The sequence below is a fragment of the Dama dama genome, chromosome 30 (assembly GCF_033118175.1).
Source record: "Dama dama isolate Ldn47 chromosome 30, ASM3311817v1, whole genome shotgun sequence".
In the NCBI taxonomy this organism is placed as follows: domain Eukaryota; kingdom Metazoa; phylum Chordata; class Mammalia; order Artiodactyla; family Cervidae; genus Dama; species Dama dama.
The window spans coordinates 17,563,991-17,589,322 of NC_083710.1; the positions used below are offsets into that span (position 1 = coordinate 17,563,991).

The 25,332-nt window shown below is 41.7% G+C and overlaps 1 protein-coding gene across 2 annotated transcripts in view; it reads right to left on the minus strand.

Moving 5' to 3' along the window:
- Positions 1–25,332, minus strand: part of ENOX1 (ecto-NOX disulfide-thiol exchanger 1) — a 662,946-nt gene that overhangs the window by 238,971 nt on the left and 398,643 nt on the right. For both annotated transcript variants that reach the window (XM_061133275.1, XM_061133276.1), the window contains 2 exons: positions 6,742–6,885; positions 5,583–5,720 (listed from right to left, as the gene is read on the minus strand). In XM_061133275.1, the coding sequence (XP_060989258.1) occupies positions 5,583–5,720; positions 6,742–6,754 (151 nt within the window). In that variant the 5' untranslated portion in view covers positions 6,755–6,885. The remainder of the gene's footprint in view (positions 1–5,582; positions 5,721–6,741; positions 6,886–25,332) is intronic.

A 25,332-nucleotide genomic window follows, 5' to 3' on the forward strand; every position in this document is an offset into this window, starting at 1 on the left:
CATTCGATTTCCTGGGAAATCCTTTTGCTAAAATCAGAGGATGTGAAAAATGTGTGTCCTGCTTTGCTGATAATTCTGATCTCCCAATAAATAAGGAAAGAGTAGTAAGGAATGGGATTCAGTGTCGATTTGATCTGAACAGGCAAGGGACGAGCAGTTGGTCATTGAGAGATACCAGAAACTCTGGGAGAAAGCCAAGTGCTCAGAAAATCTAGCTTCTCTGTCATCCTGTCAGAGACATTTTAGAGGAGATTTCTTGGAAGGAAGGGTACACGAAATTATCTTTCAGTCCCTCTGAGACATTAAAAGTTGCCTCAGACAGGAGCCAGCATGAAGACTGGGTGAGGGGCAACATTCTGCAGCTCTGCAATTATGGGGAAAAGAAATAAATAGCACCACCCATTAGGTACTTCATATAAATATACAACAGAGCTGGAAGGACTGAAACAATGTGGAGGCAGAAAAAAAGAGAGATTGGTAGTACAGAACAGATACTTGAGAAATAGATTAAACATACACAGCAATTGAATTTCCCATAAAAGAAGAAAGTATATCCATGCAGGCATGGAAAATTAGGACTATGTATCAATTGTAGAGAGTGGGCAAAACCTTTCTGTATTTAGAAATAGAATACTCAAAAAGGACTCATAAAGGAAATATTAAACTTTATTTTTTTAAAGAAATAATATTGACGAGGTGAAAAACAGACAGGATAAATATTTTTAGAGAATATGAACTGCAAGATTAAAATAATTTTCCAGGCAAGAATACTGGAATGGGTTGCCATTTCCTCCTCCAGGGGATCTTCCCAACCTAGGGATCAAACCCACATCTCTTAGGTCTCCTGCACTGACAGATTCTTGACCAACTGCACCACCTGGGAAACCCCTTAGGCTGGATGCATGAGACAAGTGCTCGGGCCTGGTGCACTGGGAAGACCCAGAGGAATCGGGTGGAGAGGGAGGTGGGAGGGGGGATCGGGATGGGGAATACATGTAAATCCATGGCTGATTCATGTCAATGTATGACAAAAACCACTACAATATTGTAAAGTAATTAGCCTCTAACTAATAAAAATAAATGAAAAAAAACAAACCATAAATGAAAGATTTACTCTGGCATTCTGGATCTACTCCTCATTATTGCTTGCTCTGCCACTAAGGAAAAATATTAAAGTGCTCGCTTTAAAAAAAAAAAAAAAATGCTTAAAAGCAATGACCAAATACAAGCCAATAAAACAAATCACCCCTAATCCTATGTGATAAGTGGATATAGCATGAAAGTAATCTATTTACAAAAGAGGAAATATGAATGAAAAATAAATGAAGGAAAATGCCATAATTTAAAAAGAGTAGTTATAAAATAATTTAAGGCAAAATAACAGGATACCACCTTTGCATATCAAGTTAGTAAATATTAAATATGCATTTATATTTTGGAATTCAATTGTCCAGTATTTAACAAGAAACTTTAAAATGTTCATTTATTTTGACCAACTAATTCTACATGTACGAGTCAATCTAAGGGAAACAATTCTAATTGTTGAAAAGTTCTATGCATAAAAAAGGTTCACCATAATATTGTTTGTTAAAAAACATCACAAGGGAGAAAGGAAGGAATAAGAGTTAATATTTAATGAATGCTTACTATGTGTAGGTACTATGCAGTTATTATATGTAATAAGTTATCATATTTCAATCTTACAACTGTCTGATGAAATAGATACAAATATCATTTTACAGAAAAGGTAAAATGCTTATACATACTTGAAGAGATTAAGTTCTCCAGAAACTTGGCTAGGAAGAGTAAAAGAAAAGAAAAGAAAAGAAAAAGCAAACAGCTGAAGTGCAAATACAGAAAAACTGGGGAAGATTTATTCAAAGGATTATTCTAAAATTTTAACATGAAACTAGAAAATGGAAAAAATAATTTAGGATAAGGTGTTAATAAAAATACATAATAGAGATTTCTATATTTAATAGTACTCAAATACTTCCATAGAGAAAAGACTGGAAGACAATACATACACAGTCCAAGCACAACAGAACTGTACCCTGAGCAAGCCTCGACCAAGGAAGGCTGTGGGCCGCCAAGAGAACAAGCCGAGTGTAATTCACCTGATGGGTGGGGAGGGATGACGATGGATGCTCCGGAAGACCCCGAAAGGCTCAGACGCAGCTTAAGCAGTTTGGCTAATACAGGAGATAGAGAATGTAATTCAGGGCAGATACGGTAAATCTTCTATAACGAGTAGGGCTGTAATTCTTTTCATGGTAAGTTGCTGGGAAAATCATAAATCGGTCATGGTTAAAATGTCAGAAGACTCAAAATCATAAGAAAAAAATAATGAATTATTGAGGTTGTGGCTTACCCTGGAAGTCATACAACACTATCTGAGAGGAGTGGAGGTGGAGACAAGAGTAAAGTGATTTCTGCCGTATGAATATTTCAATTAGGCAGCTGGGAAAATTTGGGACAGAAACATAAATCTGTACTCTCTAGTTATTAGGAGGAAGTATTTGTCCAAATTAGCTTTAGGGAAAAGGGGTCTGGATAAACACATGTTCAAACGATAGAAAATGTCATTTATGTGCATACACACACACATCCCATAAAAGACTAAGCCTCTACTGCATTTATTTTATAACATTTTGGAGAATTTTATAAATAGCCTAAGTTTAATGTTTTGTAATGTTAATATCTGACTTTCCTTTTTCTGTCTTCCACCTTCCTTTGTTTCCTGTCCTCTCTTCTCCTTTGTTATGTTATAGAAGAAATGGCATAATAGTATATGTATTTGCGTGTACATATATGCTTGTATTCATGTGCACACTGCCACACACAGTACCTATAACTTACTACAGCCAGTTTAGACTCTTACATGTACTGTCCTATTGACAAAACAAAAACAGAAAATCAAATGTTTGCTCAACTCAGCTCAAAGTACACACATCTGTGGGTGTGAAACTTAGTAGCTCTCCAAAGGCAAGAGGTTTATACTTAAAGTATACTGTCTACTCTCATATAACTTGATGGGCAAAAGTGAGTTGTTCTTCTGACATATAACAACAACCGTAGTGTAATTCCAATCCCAAAGAAGAGCAATGCCAAAGAGTGTTGAAACTACTGCACAACTATACTCATTTCACATGCTAGCAAGGTAATGCTCAACATCCTCCCAGCTAGGCTTCGGCAGTACATGAACCAAGATATACAAGCTGGATTTCGAAAAGGCAGAGGAACCAGAGATCAAACTGGCAACATCTGCTGGATCACAGAAAAAGCAAGAGATTCCAGAAAAACATCTACTTCTACCTCACTGATTGCGTTAAAGCCTTTGACTGTGTGGATCATAAGAAACTGTGGAAAATTCTTCAAGAGATGGGAATACCAGACCACTTTACCTGTCTCCTTGAGAAACCTGCATGCAGGTCAACAAGCAAGAGTTAGAACCGGACACGGAACAACAGACTGGCTCAAAACTGGGAAAGGAGTATGACAAGGCTGTGTACTGTCACCGTGCTTATTTAACTTCTGTGCAGAGTACATCACGTGAGACGCTGGGCTGGAGGAATCACAAGCTGGAATCAAGATTTCAGGGAGAAATATGAATACCTCAGATATGCTGATGATATCACTCTAATGGCAGAAAGCAAAGAGGAACTAAAGAGACTCTTGATGAAGGTGAAAGGGGAGAGGAAAAAAACGTGGCTTAAAACAACATTCGAAAAACTAAGATCATGCCATCTGGTCCCATCACTTCATGGCAAATAGATGAGGAAACAATGGAAACAGTGACAGACTTTATTTTCTCGGGCTCCAAAATCACTGCAGATGGTGACTGCAACCATGAAATTAAAAGATGCTTTCTCCTTGGAAGAAAAGTTATCGAAAAATCTTGATGGCATATTAAAAAGCAGAGACATTACTTTGTCGACAAAAGTCCATCTAGTCAAAGCTATGGTTTTTCCAGTAGTCATGCATGGATGTGAGAGTTGACCCATAAAGAAGGTTGGGTGTTGAAGATTTGATGCTTTTGAACTGTGGTGCTAGAAAATAGTCTTGAGAGTCCCCTGGAGAGAAAGGAGCTCAAACCAGTCAATTCTAAAGGAAATCAGTCCTGAATATTCATTGGAAGGACTGATGCTGAAGCTGAAGCTCCAGTACTTTGGCCACCTGATGCGAAGAACTGACTCATTGGAAAATACCCTGATGCCGGGAAAAAGTGAGGGCAGGAAGAGAAGGGGATGACAGAGGATGAGATGGTTGGATGGCATCATCAACTCGATGGACATGAGTTTGAGTAAACTCCAGGAGATAGTGAAGGACAGGGAAGCCTGGTGTGCTGCAGTCCATGGGGTCGCAAAGAGTTGGACATGACTTAGTGACTGAGACCAGGGTTCGATCCCTGGACGGGGAAGATCCCTGGAAAAGGGAATGGCAACCCACTCCAGTATTCTTGCCTGGAGAATCTCATGGACTGAGGAACCTGGTGGTCTATAGTCCATGTGGTTGCAAGAGTCGAACACAACTTAGTGACTAAACCACCACAGTAACAAGATAGAATAATAACTGTCAGTTTTCCATTGAAAATTCTTGAAAGGCAGAGAGGCAGGGACCACGCCTGCACCAGGACAGTGCCTCAAAAAACGTGTGTTAAGTGAGTGAATAAGTTGAGTAAAGTAGATACTACAGGAGACCTAAGCATCTTTCCAGGCAGCACAAACCCCATCTCACTGATAACATCTTTCCTCAGAGCCCCAGGCATTGATCCTTCTGGAAATTACCATAGAACTAGTCTAAACCACCTCTTAGCCCATGATTCTACACATCTATTTTTTATTTTTTTGCTGGTTTTTAGTCACTATGTTTTTCAATTTGGGGCGACATGCTCCCTGAATCCTCAAGGACACTTATATATGTATATATTTATTCTATTTCCCAAAGCACATGGAAAATCAGCAACAAATGTGTTAAATTCAACGATGAACTCTTTCCAAAGACGACCTACTTTGTGACGTCCCCAAACATTTTCTCTCTCAAATGCATTACTATTACGACAACTCCAAAATACGATGGAAAGAAACCAGGGAACACACTGTCAGTTGACTTGGGTTTCTAAGTCCTGCCACTTCAGTGCTGGAAAAGCCACCCACCCAAACTCCGGGCCCCTCTTTCCCTATTTTTAACATGGGAACACGAACCTGAGCTGCAACCACCATCAGGACCTACCTGTCTCAAAGAGAAGACTGGGATCAAATGCTGTAACATCCGTGGAAGAGTTTTGCAAATTGGAAAACAAATATTAGCTCTACTATTTACCTTTTTAAAATACAGAATTCATGTTGCAATGCCATCGGTGAGAGATACTGCGTGTGAGTTTTTTCTGAGAATGGGTGTTTGGCAGAAGAGCGAGGTGACAAGGAGGACAAGACTCTCAGGCACATGACCCCTGCCAAACATGCCCTGGGCATAAATCCCAGGCCAGGCTCGACACTTGTGCGTGGAAAGAATATGAGGTGCCAGGCACCCAAGCCTGCCGGCACGGCTGCAAACATCTTCCAACCCCAGAGAGAGCTTACCTGACACGAGCTGCTGTCCGGGCAACCCCACGGGAACCATGCCCAAGTTATTCATGGCGGTGGCCCAGGCGGTGGGGTCCGTCACCGACATGTTCAGCTGGGTCGCGTCTATTGCGATGCTCCCCAAACCATCGGCTGCTGCGGGTGGGAAAGCAAACTGACTTAGATTCCACCGGCGAGGGTGTCTGAAAACAAATCGCTTTTCTAGAGACGTGAGGCTTCCTTTAAGCACATTCCCAAACCACAAAAAAATACGGCACTGTAATCTACACCAACACTTTCTCCAGACGTCAACATGACGGAATACATTCTGGGAGGAAACTTAATGACATGCAGCTTATATCGTACTCAGCGTGCCATTAAGGACGCACCTTTGGGGGGAAAAAAATGAAGAATCACTTCCTTTTCCCAGGGAAACATCAGTTAAGTTCCCCAATGGAGAGGACTCTTTGGGTAAAACAAGGCAATTGGCTAAGAATAAATAAATTTGTCTGTCTGCGAGTGTAATTCTGAAGCAGGCACACCTTCTAACTATATAATAAAAATCTCCAAATTCAGTTGTCGAGCAGTCAAAGCTGTCCTGATTGAATTTATTAAGACTTACCTTATAACACATTCCATCCTTAACAAATAATTAACATCCATACATTAAATGCAGGTGTCTGTCTGAAGTGACTCCCCAAATATTTCTTACAAGCACAGATTTTCATTAAGGCAAAATAAATAATATTGAAAACAAATAGCACAGAGCTAAAAAAGAAGACAGCAAAATATATCAAATGGGACTTGATGCTCTTTTTTTTAAAAAAGAAAAAAGAAATTTATTTTCTCAACTATCTTTGTTTAAAGTCTTTATTGAGTTTGTTACAATTTTTGCTTCCGTCTTATGTTTTGGTTTTTTTGGCCTGGAGGCATGTGGGATCTAAGCTCCCTGATGGGAGGGATCTAAATCACACCCCCTACACTGGAAGGCAAAGTCTTAACCACCAGACCACCAGGGCAGTCTGAGTTAACTCTCTTTGATGTTCACTAGTTCCATGGCCTGGCTCTTTTGAGGAGACCAGGCTCCCAGTTCAACACATGTTTTCATGGCTGGGGAGCCTTTCCACTAAGATGCGAAAGGTCCAGTTTGTGTCCTGTGCTGGCCACCGACATTTACCTGCAGCCATCATCTGAGGAAGCTGCTGGGAACACTGGGTGATGCTCTCAACGCCGCCCGCATCTACGACTGAATGACGAGCATCCTGAGGGGCAGGAGCGCTCTGATGGCTGACTGCAGGGTCCCCGCGGACATCATCGGGCTCTGCAAAAGGGGGAGAGCACTGGGGTGAGAAAGCCTTCCGGGGCAAATCTGTTGTCTACTTCAAACAAACAGCAAGAGCAAGCAAACAATGGCGACCGGCAGTGGCAGGCACAGAAGCGAAGCCACCTCCTCGTAGAGTCTCGGTTTCAGAGCCCGGGAGACGTGAGGGTCCACCGGCAACCACCTGGAGCCCGGCCGGCTGAATAAACAGCCCGTCTGTGGAGCGGCTAGTACCTGGCCTCCAGCTGAACAGACTTCACAAACGGGGCTTATCAGGCCCCGCACAGCCTCCTTCACACACGGCACATCAATGGAGAGGGCAGACTGGGGCTACATGTGATTTTTTTTAAGTTCAAAAATTAACTGATGTTATTTTCGAAGACAGTCGTCTGTGAAATGTATTCAGAGAGGGAGAAAAAGTGGGGAAAAGGAGAAAAAACGAAAGAAGCTATTCACGGTGAGGTTGGTAAAGGATGTGCCTAAAATACAATCATGCAGAAAGGCGAAAGGGAAGAAAGGCATGCCGCCTGCCTGTCGAAGAAGTGCAGACGGTGATGGGGCCACCGAGGAAAAGCACTTGTTTTTTTTTATTTCTATGACAAGATATGTTTAACTGGCTGTACCTTGTTCGGTCTGAGTTTTCCTGAGAATTGCACAGGTTATATATAAACGTATTTTTATAAGCCTTTTCACAGCACTTTTCTAACCCAAAAGAAAAACACGATAAAACATTACAAAAAGTTGCAAAGGTCCCCTCTAGATTTCACTATTTTTAAAATGCTATGCTTTCTCTCTATCCTTAAAAATGTAAAAACATACCATTCCTATGTACGTGTTAATTGCACTTTCACCTGTGTGAGACTAGAAGATAAAACATATCACTTGAATTTTACATAGACGGGTAAAACAACTGGATGCAAAGTACTTATTTTTATTTAGGTATCCACTTAGAAATTTTTCTAACATGTGCTTCTCTTAACAGGTATTTTAGAATTAGTATTATAGTCTGTGTGTTAGTGTATCTAGTATGAAGATTGGCCCTTTGATTTCTTTGATTCTTAGGTAGAAGAATCAGTGATCCCTTTGAACACTGTACTTTCAAAAAATAAATAAATAAAGAAGACAAAGAAAAAACTTATTTCCAGGTGAGTGTAAGTTTCATTCAAATGGAAGCTCAGGTTTCAATATCTCAAGGCTAGGTGAGAATTGAGCAAATTGCTTCTCTGGTCTCCATGAAGCCCTAACCCTCAGCATAGTGGCATGAGAAATGGGAGGGAATTGCTTCCAATAGTCCATCAGGAAGATGAAACCTTTTCATCAAGAAGCAGTGAAATGATTCCAATTTTTGGAGCAAACTGTACTCAGGACAAATGTTTTATACCGTGCAATTAGACTCTTCCACCCAAATGAATAAAGAATGTGTTTATGTATTACATGTATCAATTATCTTAGGTAATGAATGCCATCAAAGAGATTCTCACCATGTAAAATAAAGCCAATAACATCAATGCATAGGTAACCAAAAGCCTGCCCTCTCTCTGTCCACACACCAGCGACATTTCTATGGTAAAACCTTAAAGCAATTTTCTTCTCTCCACATCCACCTATTTCAGAACCCCAAAGCAGAGCCAGGCTAGAAGGTGTTCATTCTTTTGCTCAAATGGCCCAGTGGTAGAGGCAGTTCGGATCACTGCAAGGTCACTATCTGTCTTACTTATTGCCCCACTGAAGTTTAGTTGGCTTGCTTTTTTCTTTTCTAGCTCAAGTTCTCCCCAAATGGGTATTAATCACAACTTTTTTTCTGTCCAATGAGTCTGCAATTCTGGAACACTATATCAGAGAACATCCCTTTATTGTGTAGGCTTTATGACTCTAGCCTGACCGGCCATGTTTCACTTTGCCTTTTTCACTATAGTGTTTTAGGGGTGGTGGCAGCTCTTCCTGGTTTTTTAACTGTCTGTTCCTGTGTTAGCTTTCACTTTAATGACTGCGGTCTTACAAAGGGGCATCAAGTGTCCTGGTGGCCCGTAGCTTCTACCTACACTTTTCATCACCATCTTAATAAACTACTGTTTCACAGAGAGAAAACACTAACAAACTGCTACTGTTTCATCAAAAAAAAGTATTGCTTCCTTGGCAAGCTGTGGTTTGCAAACCTAAATCTACCCCCCTGATGACAATGTGGCATTCAGTGAACTACATCTCTTCAGTCTGCCAACCCAGGGCTTTGAGTGACATACAACTTCATGTGGCCGCCACGCACCTAGAACAGTGACTCTGAAGGACGTTCTGCCATGTCTCAGGCATCTCCAATAGTCTGAGGGATGCCTCGCAATTTGTCACAGCTTTTAAATTGCTTTATCACTTGGCTTGGGAGGAAGGTGATATTTTAAATTAATTATTATTCAGTAATTTATGAATAGTTGCAAGAGTGATTTTTATACTCTGCTAACATCTATTGTTCCTATTGAGTACCTGCCTCTCTAAGTGATTCAAGGCCATAATACCTAATTTATCATTCTAATCAATTTCTCTGCCTTAGTTTTCTTATTTCTAAACTACACAAAAGATTGATATTCTTAATGATGTTTATTTACACACAGACATGTGGGGAGTTAAAAATTGTAGCTAATAAAGCACTTGGAATATAGCAGGTGTTAATTATTATTATTTTATTTGGAAGTGTAGCTTGACATTAAGGTACCCTGGGATCTTGGTGTTCCACTGGATAATTATGTAATTAATTTTAAAACAGTTAGTAACACTTAATATTTCTAAAAGTAAGTGCTGCCCTAGTTTTATGTGTCATATCTAAATTGTACCAGAATATTTCTTCCTTTTACACTGTCCGTTTACAAAATAATGTAATTTAAAAGATGTATAAATGTTTCTCTCTAGGTTTTTTTTTTTTTTTTTTTTTCCTAGCTATGAAACCACCAAACCCTTCAAGAGATTCATGATCATTTGTGAAATTGGCAGTTTCTATTTACAGCTTTTAGTGAGGTAAGATCATTCCCAAACAATCAGATGCATAAAATGCCCAGGATAACAATACAATTTTGACAAGGGTTCAACTGAAACCTAACCTGTTCTTTGTTAAGTTTCATTCAAGTACAAAATCTCACACTCAGTTTCATAATTGTTCAATACAATATATTTATACTCAGGATTTTACTGGGCTGTATCAATGGAGCAAATAGCTTTTGAGACTCACCAAACCTAAGAAAATATTACTTGGCCTAAAAGAAAGACACAGGCTTCTGCTCTAACAGAACTCTTTCCACCTGGCCAACTCTTACAGGTCCCAAGCATACACACATGCACACGTTGTAATATAAATCCCTCACGCTATGAGCAATAAAAATCCATCTATAACTGTCCACAGAACAGATTCCTGTTAAAAAAGGGTGAGCATTGAATTTTTTTCTTTTTTAAAAGAACGATCTGTTCAACCTAAGTCCTTAGGTTCATGCCTGCTTAAATAGAAGAATAATTATACTGAGGAAGTCAGATTTATTAGTGTCTTGTTGAGAGTTGATTCCAAAGGAAACCTATCTCATAGGACATCTGAAACTTTTTTAATTTACAGGAACTAGTCATAGCATTATTATGGGTTATATTTATAGTAAAGAGAAAAATGCATTCCCAAAGCTCTACTTTCTGCTTCTATTACTAAGAAAATATTCTTGCTTTGATCTCCATGTAGTCGGTAGGATGCTCTCTGGAGGTTATGGAAATGCTCATAGTTTAAAACAACATAGAATATTGTTAAACTGACATTACTTATGTTTTAACTCCATGATTTTTAAGCAACTACTTAGGAATAAAGGAGACATTTTTGCTTCCTATAATGGTAAACAGTAACTCAGTAATTTTCCCACTGAGGAACAACCAGAAGAGCCTACTATCTTTCATCAGTTTTATAACACTCTCACTGTTATCTCTTCAAACACAAAAGGATCACAAAGACACGTTTAAATTATGGAAATGAATTATTTAACAGGCTTCTAAGGAGAACAGGTTCTCTTAACTGATCTAGGATCTGGGTGGAATCTGTAAGTGTCAAGGCAGAGTGGAGTTGCTCTGCAAAAGGTGGTTAAAAAGAAAAAGGACACCAAGGCTAAGTGCTTTGAGGAGGGGAAGAAAGAAGGGATCTTTGGGGGTCACTCATGAGAAAAGGGGACTTCAGAGAAGAGAAATGACTAAATCAGACTACTGGGAAATATACAACATAAGTCTTGCCCCTGTCCCCTCTAAGGAAATGTCAGTAAAGACTACATTACATCTTATTAATAATTTTTATGTGGGGGTAATTCTTGGATGCTGGATACCCTTTAGAGGAGTGAGCGTGAAGAGGATAACAAGGATGCAGTTGATGACAGAGATAACTTAGGGTACTACATGATAACACACGATAAAGTTTCCATATCTGTTGAACATAGAGGATGTTGGATATTAATGATCAATGTCTCCTGATTAGTATGGAATAAAAGGATTAATGTTTTGAAGAAGAGATTTCTATTATATTAAAGTTTATGAGGAATGAGATTTTGTGGGGGAATTTCTGATGAGAGAATTGCAAGGTAGGAATATTACATCAACTAAAGCTAGAAAGGTCCTACTTGGTAATGGAAGAGAAAAAGCTGCCTCTTGGAAACAGTACAGGCAGAGGAAGGAACTGGGCTGAGGTCGACTCAGGCAGGGTTGAACCCTGCAGTACTTTCTATCAAACCTGTGAAATCGACAGGGCTTTTCTTTAATAAAGCCTGACCTATAACCTTTCGTATTGTACTGGTATGTTCATGAAGTCACAAGACTCTCTTCAAAGGGGCCATGATGTGACATGTCTCACAGCCCGACGCACCCGAGGAGAAAAATGCCATTTCTGTTCTGAGTAATTTTAGCTTGTCCTTTGTGGCTCAGCTGGTAAAGAATCCGCCTGCAATGCAGAAGACCTGGGTTTGATCCCTGGGTTGGGAAGATCCCCTGGAGAGGGGAAAGGCTACCCACTCCAGTATTCTGGTCTGGAGAATTCCACGGACCGTATAGTCCATGGGGTCACAAAGAGTCAGCCACGACTGAGCGACTTTCACCTTCTTTTAAGGCAAGAAGACAAAGGGGATATGTATTCTCTCCGCTGCGTTCCCACAGCGCTCTGCGTTCTGTACACCAGCATTTGGAACTTCACACTCTAATTAGCTGTTTATGTCTACATCCCTGATAAACAACATACTTAAAATGATCATGGAAACTGATCATGTTTGCATACCCTGCAGCAAGCAAGCACAGTACCTAGAATTATGACAGATGCTCAGTATACATATAAAACTGTGCATCAGTCTATACAATATATTTAAATCATTATGTATAAATTACATATTATATATATGTTTTTCAAGAAAATTCGGGCATAAAAGGAAGGAAAGAAAGTAAAAAGGAAAATAACAGAGGGAAACAAGGAAGTAATAAGAGAACAAAAAGACAGAATACAGTTCCAGGGTCCAATCTCAAAGGCTGGAGGTTTGAAAGCTAAAGAAAAAAGGGAAAACTGCCGTTGAAAACTAGAATACAAGATGATATTTAAAACATCAAAGACAATTTTTTAAAATGTTAGATTTTTCCAGATGAGCTCTTGGTGCACTTAACAAGTCACTATCCAAGAGCTAAGACCCCACACCTCCCTGGTAACCAACACAGGGTCATAAGCACGTGACTGAGATGTCCTCCTTTTGTGAGACTTCTTCCCAGCTGTTCTCTGGAGGAGCCGAAATCCATAAATAATGGCATCACCAGGTCCATTAAGCAGTACATTAGTGTAACAAAGGCATATAGGTATAGTGCTAAAGACGTGAAATCAGGGTAAGAAAGGGAAAGTTTCCATTTGGCAGGCACCATAGAGGATAAAAAAGCAGGTCTGGCCATTTCTCAAACACAAAAGGCCATTAAGGGTCTGTGATTATATCCTCCATTTTCCTACTTTGTCGAGTAGCCAATTTTAAACTACAAATCATCGTCCTTCCAGCTGAGGGGAGGAAATGGTTACTGAATGGATGATGAAGTTTTGCCCATGACATATCCATCTCTGAAGAACTGGATGCTGAGAGAGGGGAGTAGGGACGGAATATGAGAGAAACAGAAGGTCTCCCTCTGAAACGATGCGATCAAACAAAAGAACCAACTTTGCCAAAGAGATAACTCAACCAGCATGGCAGGACAGCAGATAAAGCCAATTATCTTTTGACACAAAGAAAAACACTGTTCGGCATTACTTACATAAGTGCAGAGAAATGACAGAGAGAAAATTATTTTGTTTTCAGGAGCTCTTTGCTTTTAAAAAAATTACACTTTAGATTTCTAAGCTGAACAAAGTAATAAATGAGAAAGCTTGAGACCACAGGAATAAAGTATTTCTCTTTCCATTAAAAACAGAAATGAAAAGAAAATAGGACTGGACACTACTATGATAATATATATTTCAAAGTCTTTGCAGAGGCACCTTCCGTACTTAGGATAGTTCAGATTTTCTGAACAGGGCAATATTATACTTGAAAACTGTTTATGAAACATATAATAGGTCAATTAAGTCCCCTCACTAATGGCTGCCTACCAATGGGGACAAACACACCAAAGTTCATAGAATATCAATATTCTAACCTGAGAGTTCATCACTTCTAACTTCACCCAGATACAAAAGTCCCCAAAATGTTGCTGACAGTGAACCCTTTCATAACAGCCTTAAAAGTTCAAATCTCCCTGCGGCAGAGGCCTTATCTGGAAAACAAGATATTTGAGCTCTTTCAATCCTGCCTCTACAGTGACGTCTGGCCTTGGGCAAGTGACTCTTCGAGCCCCTCAATGGGGATATTGAGGTATAACATCAGTATCTGCCAAATTAGTCAGTCACGGACAAGCCTATAAAAGGAAATTAAGGACGGGCGTCCCCTGGGGGCCCAGTGGCTGAGAATCCGCCTTGCAGAGCAGGGGACGCTGGTCTGACCCGTGGCCCGGGGAGGTCCCACATGCCGTGGGACGACTGAGCCCATGAGCCACGGCTACTGAGCCCGCGCGCCTTCGGGCCTGTGCTCCACAAAGAGAGAAGCCCCCGCGGCCCAACTAGAGAGGGTGCGCCTGGAGAACGCACCAACCAAGACCCGGTGCAGCCAAAAGCCAGGAAGAGAGAAAAAGTAAACAAGGGCATATCAGAGAATTCTTGCTTCCCCTCAGCAGACTAGCTTTTCCTGCGGGCACCTACTCTGTTCTCTTTTCTTCCCGTTGAAAAAGTTCTACAGAACAGACAATGTAAGCAGAAGGCTGGAGCTCCCTAAAAGCGTCTCTTGAAAACTATGGGACATGCATGGAGAACAGCAGAGAGAACAGAGGAGGAGCCCTTTGGAGAAAGACCGTAATGCCCCCCGAAAAGGCTTCAGGTCGGCTTCTGGCTTCAGAGACACAGCCATCATCGAGGGTGAGGGAGAATGCATGTACATGGACAGCTGAGTCCCCCCACTGCTCACCTGAAACTCTCATACACTGTTTGTTAATTGGCTCTACCCCAATATAAAACAAAAAGTTGTTCTGCTTTTTTTTTTTTTAAAGAGAGAGGTAATCTCTATAAACCATAGGCAGTCCCATAAATCAAAGAACATTTTTTTTTTAATGGAATGCAGTTGTAGAAAGGCATATTGGTCATAAACTGATCATTTTGAACCATACTTATGCACTGAAAGTGATTTCTGGAAACATCATCTTATGTAAGGGAAAGTAGAGGACATGTAACCCTACAATTTGTGCTGTCTGGTACTCAGCTATTTTTTTTTTTTTATTACAGTCTCATATCACACCTTGACCCAACCATGGAAAATATTTAATAAGCTACAGAGTGGAACACTTTAATGGTAGAGGGTGAAAAAAGTGACCCTTAAATGGCTGCAAACTCTGGTAAATGAGTTATCTGTTTTCCAAAAAGCCTTGAGCAGAGCTCTTTAATCTATGGAAATCTACCTGCAATAAAACCTGGATAGGGCCGTGACTGGTATGAGCTGGTTGCTCATCCTGTTTAATCTCTCTCCTTGGAGGGTCAACAAGAACATGTTAGTTACTCTTTAAACTAATGTGCTCTTAATGATGCCATTGCAACACGATGAATAAAGCATTAGCCCCACAGCACTGGTCGCCCCGGGAGCAGGACACTTCACCTCCAGCGTGCTACCGGGGCTGAAGACCTTGTTCTCACTTCCCTAAAGGAGCACCCACAGCCTCTGCTGATGCTCTATAACCAGAAGGCAGGAGTCTGGCAGCCCTGGGTTCCCTGGGATGATCCTTCTTACTCTTCGGGGAGTCACAGATGGGGACAAGGAGTTGGGCTGGTTGGGAAAGGCCACCAAGGCACAGTGCAAATGCCTGTGCAGTGAGATTTCCAATCGGAAAGTTCAAGGCTGTCAGGGAGCATCCCGAGGAAATGGGCCAAACCTTAGTTGCTACTGGCCGTGCTTGGCAACATTCAAAAAGAGTTGTTGCCGTTGTTGAGTAGCTAAGTTGTGTCTGACTCTTTTGCGACCCCATGGACTATAGCCCGACAGGCGCCTCTGTCTCTGGGATTTTCCAGGCAAGAATACTGGAGTGGGTTGCCATTTCCTTCTCCAGGGATCCAACCCACATCTCTTGAATGGGCAGGTGGATTCTTTACCACTGAGTCACTTGCGAAGCCTCTCAAAAACAGGGGGTGGGATAAACGATGATGAGAAGGTTCCAGCATTGAAGACAATGTTAAAGGTCAGTGTAAAATGCTGCTGCTATCTGAACCTAATTCCATCCTTTCCCTCCCTACCTCACCCTTATCTCCCTCTCAGTAACAGAATCCAAAGGTGTAAATATGCTGCCCTCCACCCCACCTTCTTCCATGAACACTCATTCTCCCTGTCAGTGTCAGCAGGAGATGCAATTCGCCTCTTCAGCATGGCTTAAAGAAATCCTTCCTTCCATACAAGGGGATGGCATTTGGAGGACTAAGCTCCTCAAATGGAATCTCTTTCTCTACTCCTATTAAGAAGCCATTGATTAAGATTAAGAAGCCATTGGCCCGGGCAAAGTAGTCTATTTCTCTAAATATGACTGTTACCAGTGAGGCACTAAAGACACCCATGTCCATGATAATGTGGGAGAGCTGAAAATGGCTTGTGTCAACCTGCAATGAAACATGCACGATCAACAGCAAACAGCTGTTTAATGAAATACCGGTGGATTCTGTATTATGACAACGTCTCTAATTAGCAAATTTAGACTTCATTAGAGTTAAAAGTCATCTGTAAGCAGAGCTTGCTCACACTGCAAAAAAAACCCCTGAGTTTGCAGTTATAGAAAAATCAGAGTTGGTTGTGAATGAAATGAGTAACGTGAAGGCAAGTAATTTCAAAAGCAGAATTACAAAGACCCTGCCTGGTGATCACTTCCTGGTGATCCATTGGTTAGGACTCCATGCTTCAACTGCAGGGGGTGCAGGTCAGATCCCTGACCAAGGAACTAAGATCCCACATGCTATTGATGTTTGGCAGAAACCAACACAATTCTGTAAAGCAATTATCCTTCAATTAAAAAATAAATAATTTATATTAAAAAAAAAAAAAAGGTCCCACATGATGTACAGTGTGGCCAAGGGGGGAAAAAAAAAAACAAGTCCTGCTCAGAAGTTGTGTAGACAAGGTCATATTGAATGTCACACGTGAGTGCATTTCGTATGTTTGATACAACGTGGGATGAGGCCTCCAGAAGAAGGCTGTGGGTGCCTGGAGCCTGTGAAGTTTTAAGCGGCTGTTTTGAGGCACCATCCGGCCCCTTCTTTCCTCCTGCATGTGAGACAAACAAAGCTCCGTCTCCCCTCAAATTCACCAAACTCAGGTCAAGATCAAATGCCATCCCCCGTTATTTATTCACAGATTACTTGCACGTTACTGGCAGGGGAGTAAGCGAAAACTGACCCTAAAGAACACAGATCTGAGAGGAAAACATCTGGCTCCTCGTGCTGAATGTAATTTCATGTTAGCTGAGAGTAATCATATTTATTTATGGTTTTATTATTTATAAAAAAAGAAATTATGCTGAATGTGCTTTGCGCGAATTACAGTGTATTGCTATTGCTGCCACGGTTTATTATTTTCACAGCTAGATGGCTTAAGCCCAACCTAAACAAATATTTTAAAAGAATTCCCACTAGCATTGTCATGTTCCCCCTTTTTAGTTTCACTGCGAAAGGACTCGGATGGTCTTACCCTTGTGCATTTCTAAATTTTATGATTTAGTATATGAGACAGCGCTTATTGTAAAATGACTATTAAGAAAATAAGCAGCAACGAGTGGTGGTTGAGCCACGCAGGGAATGAGTTGACGGCACTTAAGAACCTCGTAGCTGTCAACTCCAAACATACTCCAGGCCCAGGCCCATTAGCGCAATCAGGATAATGATTTTATTACTCGCACGATGAAGCAGACATGTGCTCACCCACTTATCCAGCGTATCAACCTGACACAATCTCTACAACACAAAGAGCTTTATTCATAATTCATTAGCTAAAAGTAAGGTGGATATAACTGTGAGACACACAATCAACATGAAAACTAATGGTAGCATTATTTCCAGACTTCCCACAGAAAAATCTCTTAACACTAGTCTCTTTCTTTAATAGAGGATACCATCGTCATGCAAACTGGCTCCCCAAACTCTTGCTACCATTCCTAGTCACCAGCTGATTCAACTGCCCTTTCTTTGAGTAGTGAAATTTTCATGAAAAAGCAGTGACATAATTTCTCCCAATAACATCACTGTATGTCAGGTAGTTGGAAACTAATGTTCTTATGAGAACACTTTTCTTTTAAAGGCATTTTTACTAACACTAATACTTGTGCTGAATTTTTTTTTAAAGCTGAAGTCCATAAAATGAAAGGAAAATGTCATTTCCTAAGCACTCTCCATGAGGTACACAGCAGGAAATTAGCTTACTATGTAACGTCTACATCCTTCATTTCATGAAAACTCCCAACAACCCGTGAGACAGTTGTTATTAGCACTTATTTTTTTTTTTTTTGCAATAGAAGAAAACTTAAGTTTCAGAAAATTAAGACTGGCCCACTTAGCTTGGGTCACAAGGCTAATGACTGGCAGAGCCCAGGGTCCAATCTGTTTTAGCCTGGACCACTGTTGTTACAGACTTGAGGAACTTTTCTCTAGGAAAGAGCCAGAGTAGGAGGTCCCTTTCGGTTTTGACTGATTCTGAAGACAGAGGAATCTGGGGGAAAAGGGTTGGTTACATTACCTAGGGATGCAGTCACTCAATAGATCTTTATTAAATGCTTACTATATGCAGATCCTTGTGCTTGAAAGCAGGAATAAGGTGAACAAAATAGACCCCGTCTTCAAGGAGTCTGCAAATTAAGAGGCACCAGTAGATGAATGAATACAACAAAATAGAGACTCACAGATGCAGAGAATAAACTAGTGGTTACCAACGGGAAGAGCGAAGGGGACGAAGAGGTACAAGTGTTAGTCTCTCAGTCGTATCTGACTCTTTGCAACCCCAGGGACTGAAGCCCGTCAGGCTACTCTTTCCATGGAATTCTCCAGGCAAGAATATGTGAGTGGGTAGCCATTCTCTTCCCCAGGGGAATCTTCCCAACCCAGGGATTGAACCCAGGTTTCCCATGTTGCAGGCAGATTCTTTACTGTCTGAGAGACCAAGGAAGCCCAAGAGGTACAAACTACTAAATATAAAATAAGTAATAGACCAGGATGTGATGTATAGCACAGAAAATAGAGCCAATAGTTTATAATAACTTTAAATGGAGTATAATGTATAAAAATATTTAATCAATTCAGGTATATATATGTTATATACCTGAAATTATAATCCAGTCCCATCACTTCATGGCAAATAGATAGGGATAAAAATGCCAACAGTGATAGACTTTATCTTCTTGGGCTCCCAAATCACTGTGGACTGTGACTGCAGCCATGAAATAAAAAGAGCCTTGCCCACTGGAAGAAAAGCAGATGACAACCCTAAACAGCATAGTAAAAAGCAGAGACATTACTTTGCCAACAAAGGTCTGTCTAGTCAAAGCAATGGTTTTTCCAGGAGTTATGAGCAGATGTGAGAATTGGACCATAAAGAAGGCTGAGTGCTGAAGAACTAATGCTTTTGAACTGTGGTTCAGAAGATTCACAAGAGTCCCATGAAAAGCAAGGAGATCAAACCAGTCAATCCTAAAGGAAATCAACCCTGAATAGTCATGGGAAGGACTGATGCTGAAGCTCCAATTCTTTGGCCACCTGATGTGAAGAGCCAACTCCTTGGAAAAGACTCTCATGCTGGGAAAGACTGAGGGCAGGAGGAGAAGGGGAAGACAGAAGATGAGATGGTTGCTTGGCCAACACTGACTCGATGGACATGAATTTGAGCAAGCTCCAGGAGTCGGTGATGGATAGGGAGGCCTGGCATGCTGCAGTCCATGGGGTCTCAAAGTCGGACACGACTGAGCAACTGATCTGATTATAACAAAACAGCAACACAGCTGGATTCTGAATGTAACCACATTTTAACATATTGTTAATCTTAAAGAAAGGAAGGGAAGTCACTAAGATTCTTCCCTTCCACCCCCACATCTGCCTCCTACCCTCTCCCCCCAAAATGAGAAAGACAAGTGAGCTGAAACCAGAAGCTGCTAGAACAGTAAACAAACATGAAGCTAGGTTTTTCGGAGGGAAAATTGGCTTTGTGTCAGGTGACAGCCTGTCCTGGTGATGTGGAGCCAGAGTCTGAGGATCCCACAGTCATCACTTTTTGACTTGGAAACCTTCTTGCATCTTTGCATGGTTCTCCCTCCAGCCCCAATCATCCACCTTGACCCCTCTACTTCAGGTATAAAAGTAGACAGGGGGATAAAACATGAGCAAATCAGCAGAAATCACTGCTGGAGAACATTTCAAGACCCATCCTTTAGGAAGAAGTACATTTTTCTTAGAATATTGATTGTGCATCTAGAGAAAAAGAGGTGGAGAAGAAATGTGTAAGACATCTATCTAGGGTTGATCTGCACGCTGAAGGTTTTAATGGGCTGGGTTTTATCAGAAAGCCTCACAGATGCCTTTGCCCACACTGGGCTGAGCTCTGTTCTCATGCATTAAGTCCCTGACATACGAACAAGTTCCATACTGACAGTGTGTTCTTAAGTCCAACTTGTTCATGAAGCCCAACAAAGTTAGCCTAGGTACCCAACTATCACCACTGGCTATATAGTCAGTTCAGTTCAATCACTCAGTCACGTCTGACTCTTTAAGACCCCGTGGACTGCAGCACGCCAGGCTTCCCTGTCTAGCAACTGCTCCCAAAGCTTGCTCAAACTCATGTCCATCAAGTCGGAGATGCCATCCAACCATCTCATCCTCTGTCATCCCCTTCTCCTGCCTTCAATCTTTCCCAGCATCAGGATCTTTTCCTGTGAGTCTGTTCTTCACATCAGGTGGCCAAAGTACTGGAGCTTCAGCTTCAGTCCTTCTAATGAATATTCAGGACTGATTTCACTTAGGGTTGACTGGCTTGATCTCCTTGCAGTCCAAGGGACTCTTGAGTCTTCTCCAACACAACAGTTCAAAAGCATCACTTCTTCAGTGCCCAGCTTTCTTTATGGTCCAACTCTCACAACCATACATGACTATTGGAAAATAGCTTTGACTAGACAGACCTTTGTTGGGAAGTAATGTCTGCTTTTTTTTTTTTTTTTCCCATTCATTTTTATTAGTTGGAGGCTAATTACTTTACAATGTTGTAGTGGTTTTTGCCATACACTGACATGAATCAGCCATGGATTTACATGTGTTCCCCATCCCGATCCCTCCTCCCGCCTCCCTCTCCATCCCATCCCTCTGCTTTTTAGTACGTTGTCTAGGTTTGTCATAGGAAAAGGAATATATCAAGGCTGTATATTGTCACCCTGCTTATTTAACTTATATGCAGAGTACATCATACAAGACGCTGGGCTGGAAGAAGTGCAAGCTGGAATCAAGATTGCCGGGAGAAATATCAATAACCTCAGATATGCAGATGACACCACCCTTATGGCAGAAAGTGAAGAACTAATGAGCCTTTGATGAAAGTGAAAGAGGGGAGTGAAAAACCTGGCTTAAAGCTCAACGTTCAGAAAACTAAGATCATGGCATCTGGTCCTATCATTTCATGGCAAATAGATGGGGAAACAGTGGAAACAGTGGCTGACTTTATTTTTTTGGGCTCCAAAATCACTGCAGATGGTGATTGCAGCCATGAAATTAAAAGACGCTTACTCCTTGGAAGGAAAGTTATGACCAACCTAGACAGCATATTAAAAAGCATATGACAAAGCATTACTTTATCAACAAAGGTCCATCTAGTCAAGGCTATGGTTTTTCCAGCAGTCATGTATGGATGGGAAAGTTGGACTATTAAGAAAAGCTGAGTGCCAAAGAATTGATGCTTTTGAACTGCGGTGTTGGAGAAGACTCTTTAGAGTCCCTTGGACTGCAAGGAGATCCAACCAGTCCATCCTAAAGGAGATCAGTCCTGGGTGTTCATTGGAAGGGCTGATATTGAAGCTGAGGCTCCAATACTTTAGCCACCTGATGTGAAGAACTGACTCATTGGAAAAGACCCCGATGCTGCGAAAGACTGACGCAGGAAGAGAAGGGGACGACAGAGGATGAGATGGTTGGATGGCATCACCGACTCAATGGACATGGGTTTGAGTAAACTCCAGGAGTTGGTGATGTACAGGGAGGCCTGGCCTGCTGTGTGGTTCATGGGGTTGCAAAGAGTTGGACACGACTGAGCGACTGAACTGAACTGAACTGAACTAGGTTTGTCATAGCTTTTCTTCCAAGGAGCAAGCATCTTTTAATTTCATGGCTGCAGTCACCATCTGTAGTGGTTTTGGAGCCCAAGAAAATAAAGTCTGTCACTGTTGGCAATTTTTTCCCCATCTATTTGCCATGAAGTGATGGGACCGGATGCCATGATCGTAGTTTTTTGAATGTTGAGTTTTAAGCCAGCTTCTTCACTCTCCTCTTTCACTTTCATCAAGAGGCTCTTTAGTAGTTCTTCGCTTTCTGCCATAAGGGTGGTGTCTTCTGCATTTCTGAGGTTATTGATATTTCTCCCAGCAATCTTGATTCCACCCTGTACTTCCTCCAGACCCGCGTTTCTCATGATTTGCTCTGCATAGAAGTTAAATAAGCAGGGTGACAACATACAGCCTTGATGTGCTCCTTTCCTAATTTGGAACCTGTTCATTGTTCCAGGTCCAGTTCTATCTGTTGCTTCCTGATCTGCATACAGGTTTCTCAGCATGCAGGTCAGGTGGTCTGGTATTCCCATCTCTTGAAGAATTTTCCACAGTTTGTTGCTGTGGAACAGCAATAGTCAAAGACTGTTGGCATAGTCAATAAATCAGAAGTAGATGCTTTTCTGGAACTCTCTTGCTTTTTCAATGATTCAATGGATGTTGGCAAATTGATCTCTGGTTCCTCTGCCTTTTCTAAATCCGGCTTGAACATCTGGGAGTTCTTGGTTCACATGTTGTTGAAGCCTGGCTTGGAGAATTTTGAGCATTACTTTGCTAGTATGTGAGATGAGTGCAATTGTGGGGTAGTTTGAACATTCTTAGGCATTCCCTTTCTTTGGGATTGGGCTATACAGTACTGCACTTTATTAGGTTTATAACACTTCTCACATAAATAATACATACATAAAAAACAAACACACACAGACACACACACACACATTTAAAATCCGACAGTACAGTACCTTGAAAAGTACAATAGTATAGTACGGCAGCTGGCAAACAGGGGTGCATTCACATCTTTGACTATTTTGCAACTTGGAGGTTGTATGTAGGGCTTACTGTACATAAAATGGGAGTAAATCTGTGATTTGAGCTGAGAGCTTGTTGTAAGTATCATTACCATCAGGGTTTGCCAAGAACTGTTATGCCTGTGTAGAGAGCTTCTACTGTCATCTCCAACTCACCGTATGACCATCACCGACACAAAGAGGATGGTGAGAGAGAAGGCTGGCAAGATACAAGGCTGGTCGGGGCCCCCTGAGTGGGAGGGCTGGGAGGCGAAGTTGGGTGACTGTTCCCCTCACCCCTTCTGTTCGAGTGCTCCTTCCTGCCTACTTCTCTTCCTCCACAAGCTATCTCATTCTGCTGGCAGCTGGCTACAAGGCTGACCCACAGTTCAAGTCTCCTTTCTGCCTTCCACCATGAACAAGAGCTCAGGAAGTGGAGGTATCGTGCGGCTGGGGAAAGCTGGGAGGTGAGTGAACCAGAAACCCCACCCTCTGTTCTCAGGGGCTGCTGACATCCTGGCGGGGCTGCAAGCACAGGGTCTGTGTTCGTGTGTGATGTACACGGGAATCCAAGTCCCACTGCGTGCTTATCAGGATGGCTACCCTGTGCCAATTACATTTTCCCTCCCAGTGAAGATGACCTTACACCCTGAGGGCTCATCTGGGGACCCCCGTTCTGCCTCTCCTATAAAATCAAGCACACCAGTTTGGCAGCACAGTTTGTATCTCACAGGAGAGCCCCCATCACAAGTCCCCTCTGGGCCAGTTCCCTGAGCTTCTCCACTTTATCTACCTCCAGATCTCATCTCATGAGTTATTTGAGGGGCTAATGCCTAACGCCTTTTGGAGGAACTGAAAGAAATGAAGCACTGCTGGCAATGTCGTGAGACATTTTGATGGTTAAAGTCTAGATCCCTTTACAGAGGTTCTCACAGAGGAATTCTTTTGATTATACAACAGCAGCAAAACTTGCACAAAGGACAATTTCATGAGTGCATCTTTACACCAACTTTCTCCTCTGCAAAGTACATATTCAGGACTCTCTGGTTTTTTTTTTTAAATCAATATTTTGGCTGTATTCATTGTTGATTCACATGACACCAGAATAACAAGCTAGGTGGTTTGCGGCTGTGAGTGGCAGAGTTTGGCAGTAGCATCACAGTCTTGGTCTGTAAACTCCTGTGGTCCAGGAGATCAAACATCGGAAAGGCTTGGAGTGCCCGCCTTGATGACTTAATCCATCAAACAAAGTTCAGAACAATTGCCAACAGAAGCATGGCTCTCTTGACTACATCGCTTGCCACTGGCTCACACACTCAGGAACCAAAGAGATGAGCAGGCCATTTTAGGCAGAGCAGCCAATTAAAAAGGAAATGTGAGCTAATCCTGAAATGCGATGCAGAATAAAAGAGAGGTTATAATTGGATCCTTTCTGAGAGTTGTACTGAGCTCAAATTGTTTCTGAATTTGCAAGCTCCTTGCTGAGTTAAACTGCAAAAATAAGTTTATATGAGGAGAAAAGGTGATTTCTTTAAAGTATAACATGATGGTTGTAAATTTATACATGAAATCCAGTAAAGTATTTTTTCCTCCATGCCACGTGATCACAGTCTTATTTTATACTCTACTAATTTTCTTTTTTTCTTTCTTTGGCCATGACTCACAGTTTTTGGGGATCTTAGTTCCCCAATCAAGGACTGAACCTAGGCCCATGACAGTGGAAGCACCGAGGCCTAACCACTGGAGCTCCAGGGATCCCAGCCACTAGTTTTCTCGTATGTGAATATTCTTGACCCAAATCAATGAAAGCGTATGAAATATAAGCAATGGGGCCTCCACATGGAGATGGACCAAGTCACTGAACTGCACAACACTGCTTGTCTCGCCACTGCAGCAAACATCATGCATGGTATTAAGAAGTGGAACATGAGTTAAATCTTACTAAGTGGAGGTGGTGGAGGGTGTTAGGACCAGAACAGAGGAGAAGCTAGGCCAACAGCCTACTCTTTAGTGTCCTCCATTTACCAAAAATAAAACAACCAAGCCCCCAACCAGCTTTTAGTTTGCACCACACTTAAAATTTTCCGAGAGAAGAACTTAATAGCAGTAACAAGGGCATCTGTCTGCCAGTGCAGAAGACAAGGTTCGATCCCTGGTCCAGGAAGATCCCACATGCCGTGGAGCGACTGAGCCCATGTGCCACAAGTACTGAAGCCTGTGCACACCCGAGCCCATGCTCTGCAACAGGAGGAGCCAGGGCAACGGGAAGCCGGTGAATCGCAACTGCAGAGTAGCCCCTACTCGTCACAACTAGAGAAAAGCTGGCACAGCAATGGAGACCCAGCACACTCCAAATGAATAAATAAAGTTATTTAAAAAATAGCAGTAACAAGATGTTGAGGTTGACAGAAGCTGGTGTGCCCCCTGTCCATTCACCTACCTTTCTACCGAAACTAAATCAGGAAACTGCAGGCTATGCGGTCAGAAGGTCTTCCTAGTTATATTCATAATTTTTCCCTCCCCTCCTTTTTGTTCTCTGGAGAACGCCTTCATAGACAGGGGTGTTTTAAAATTCTGA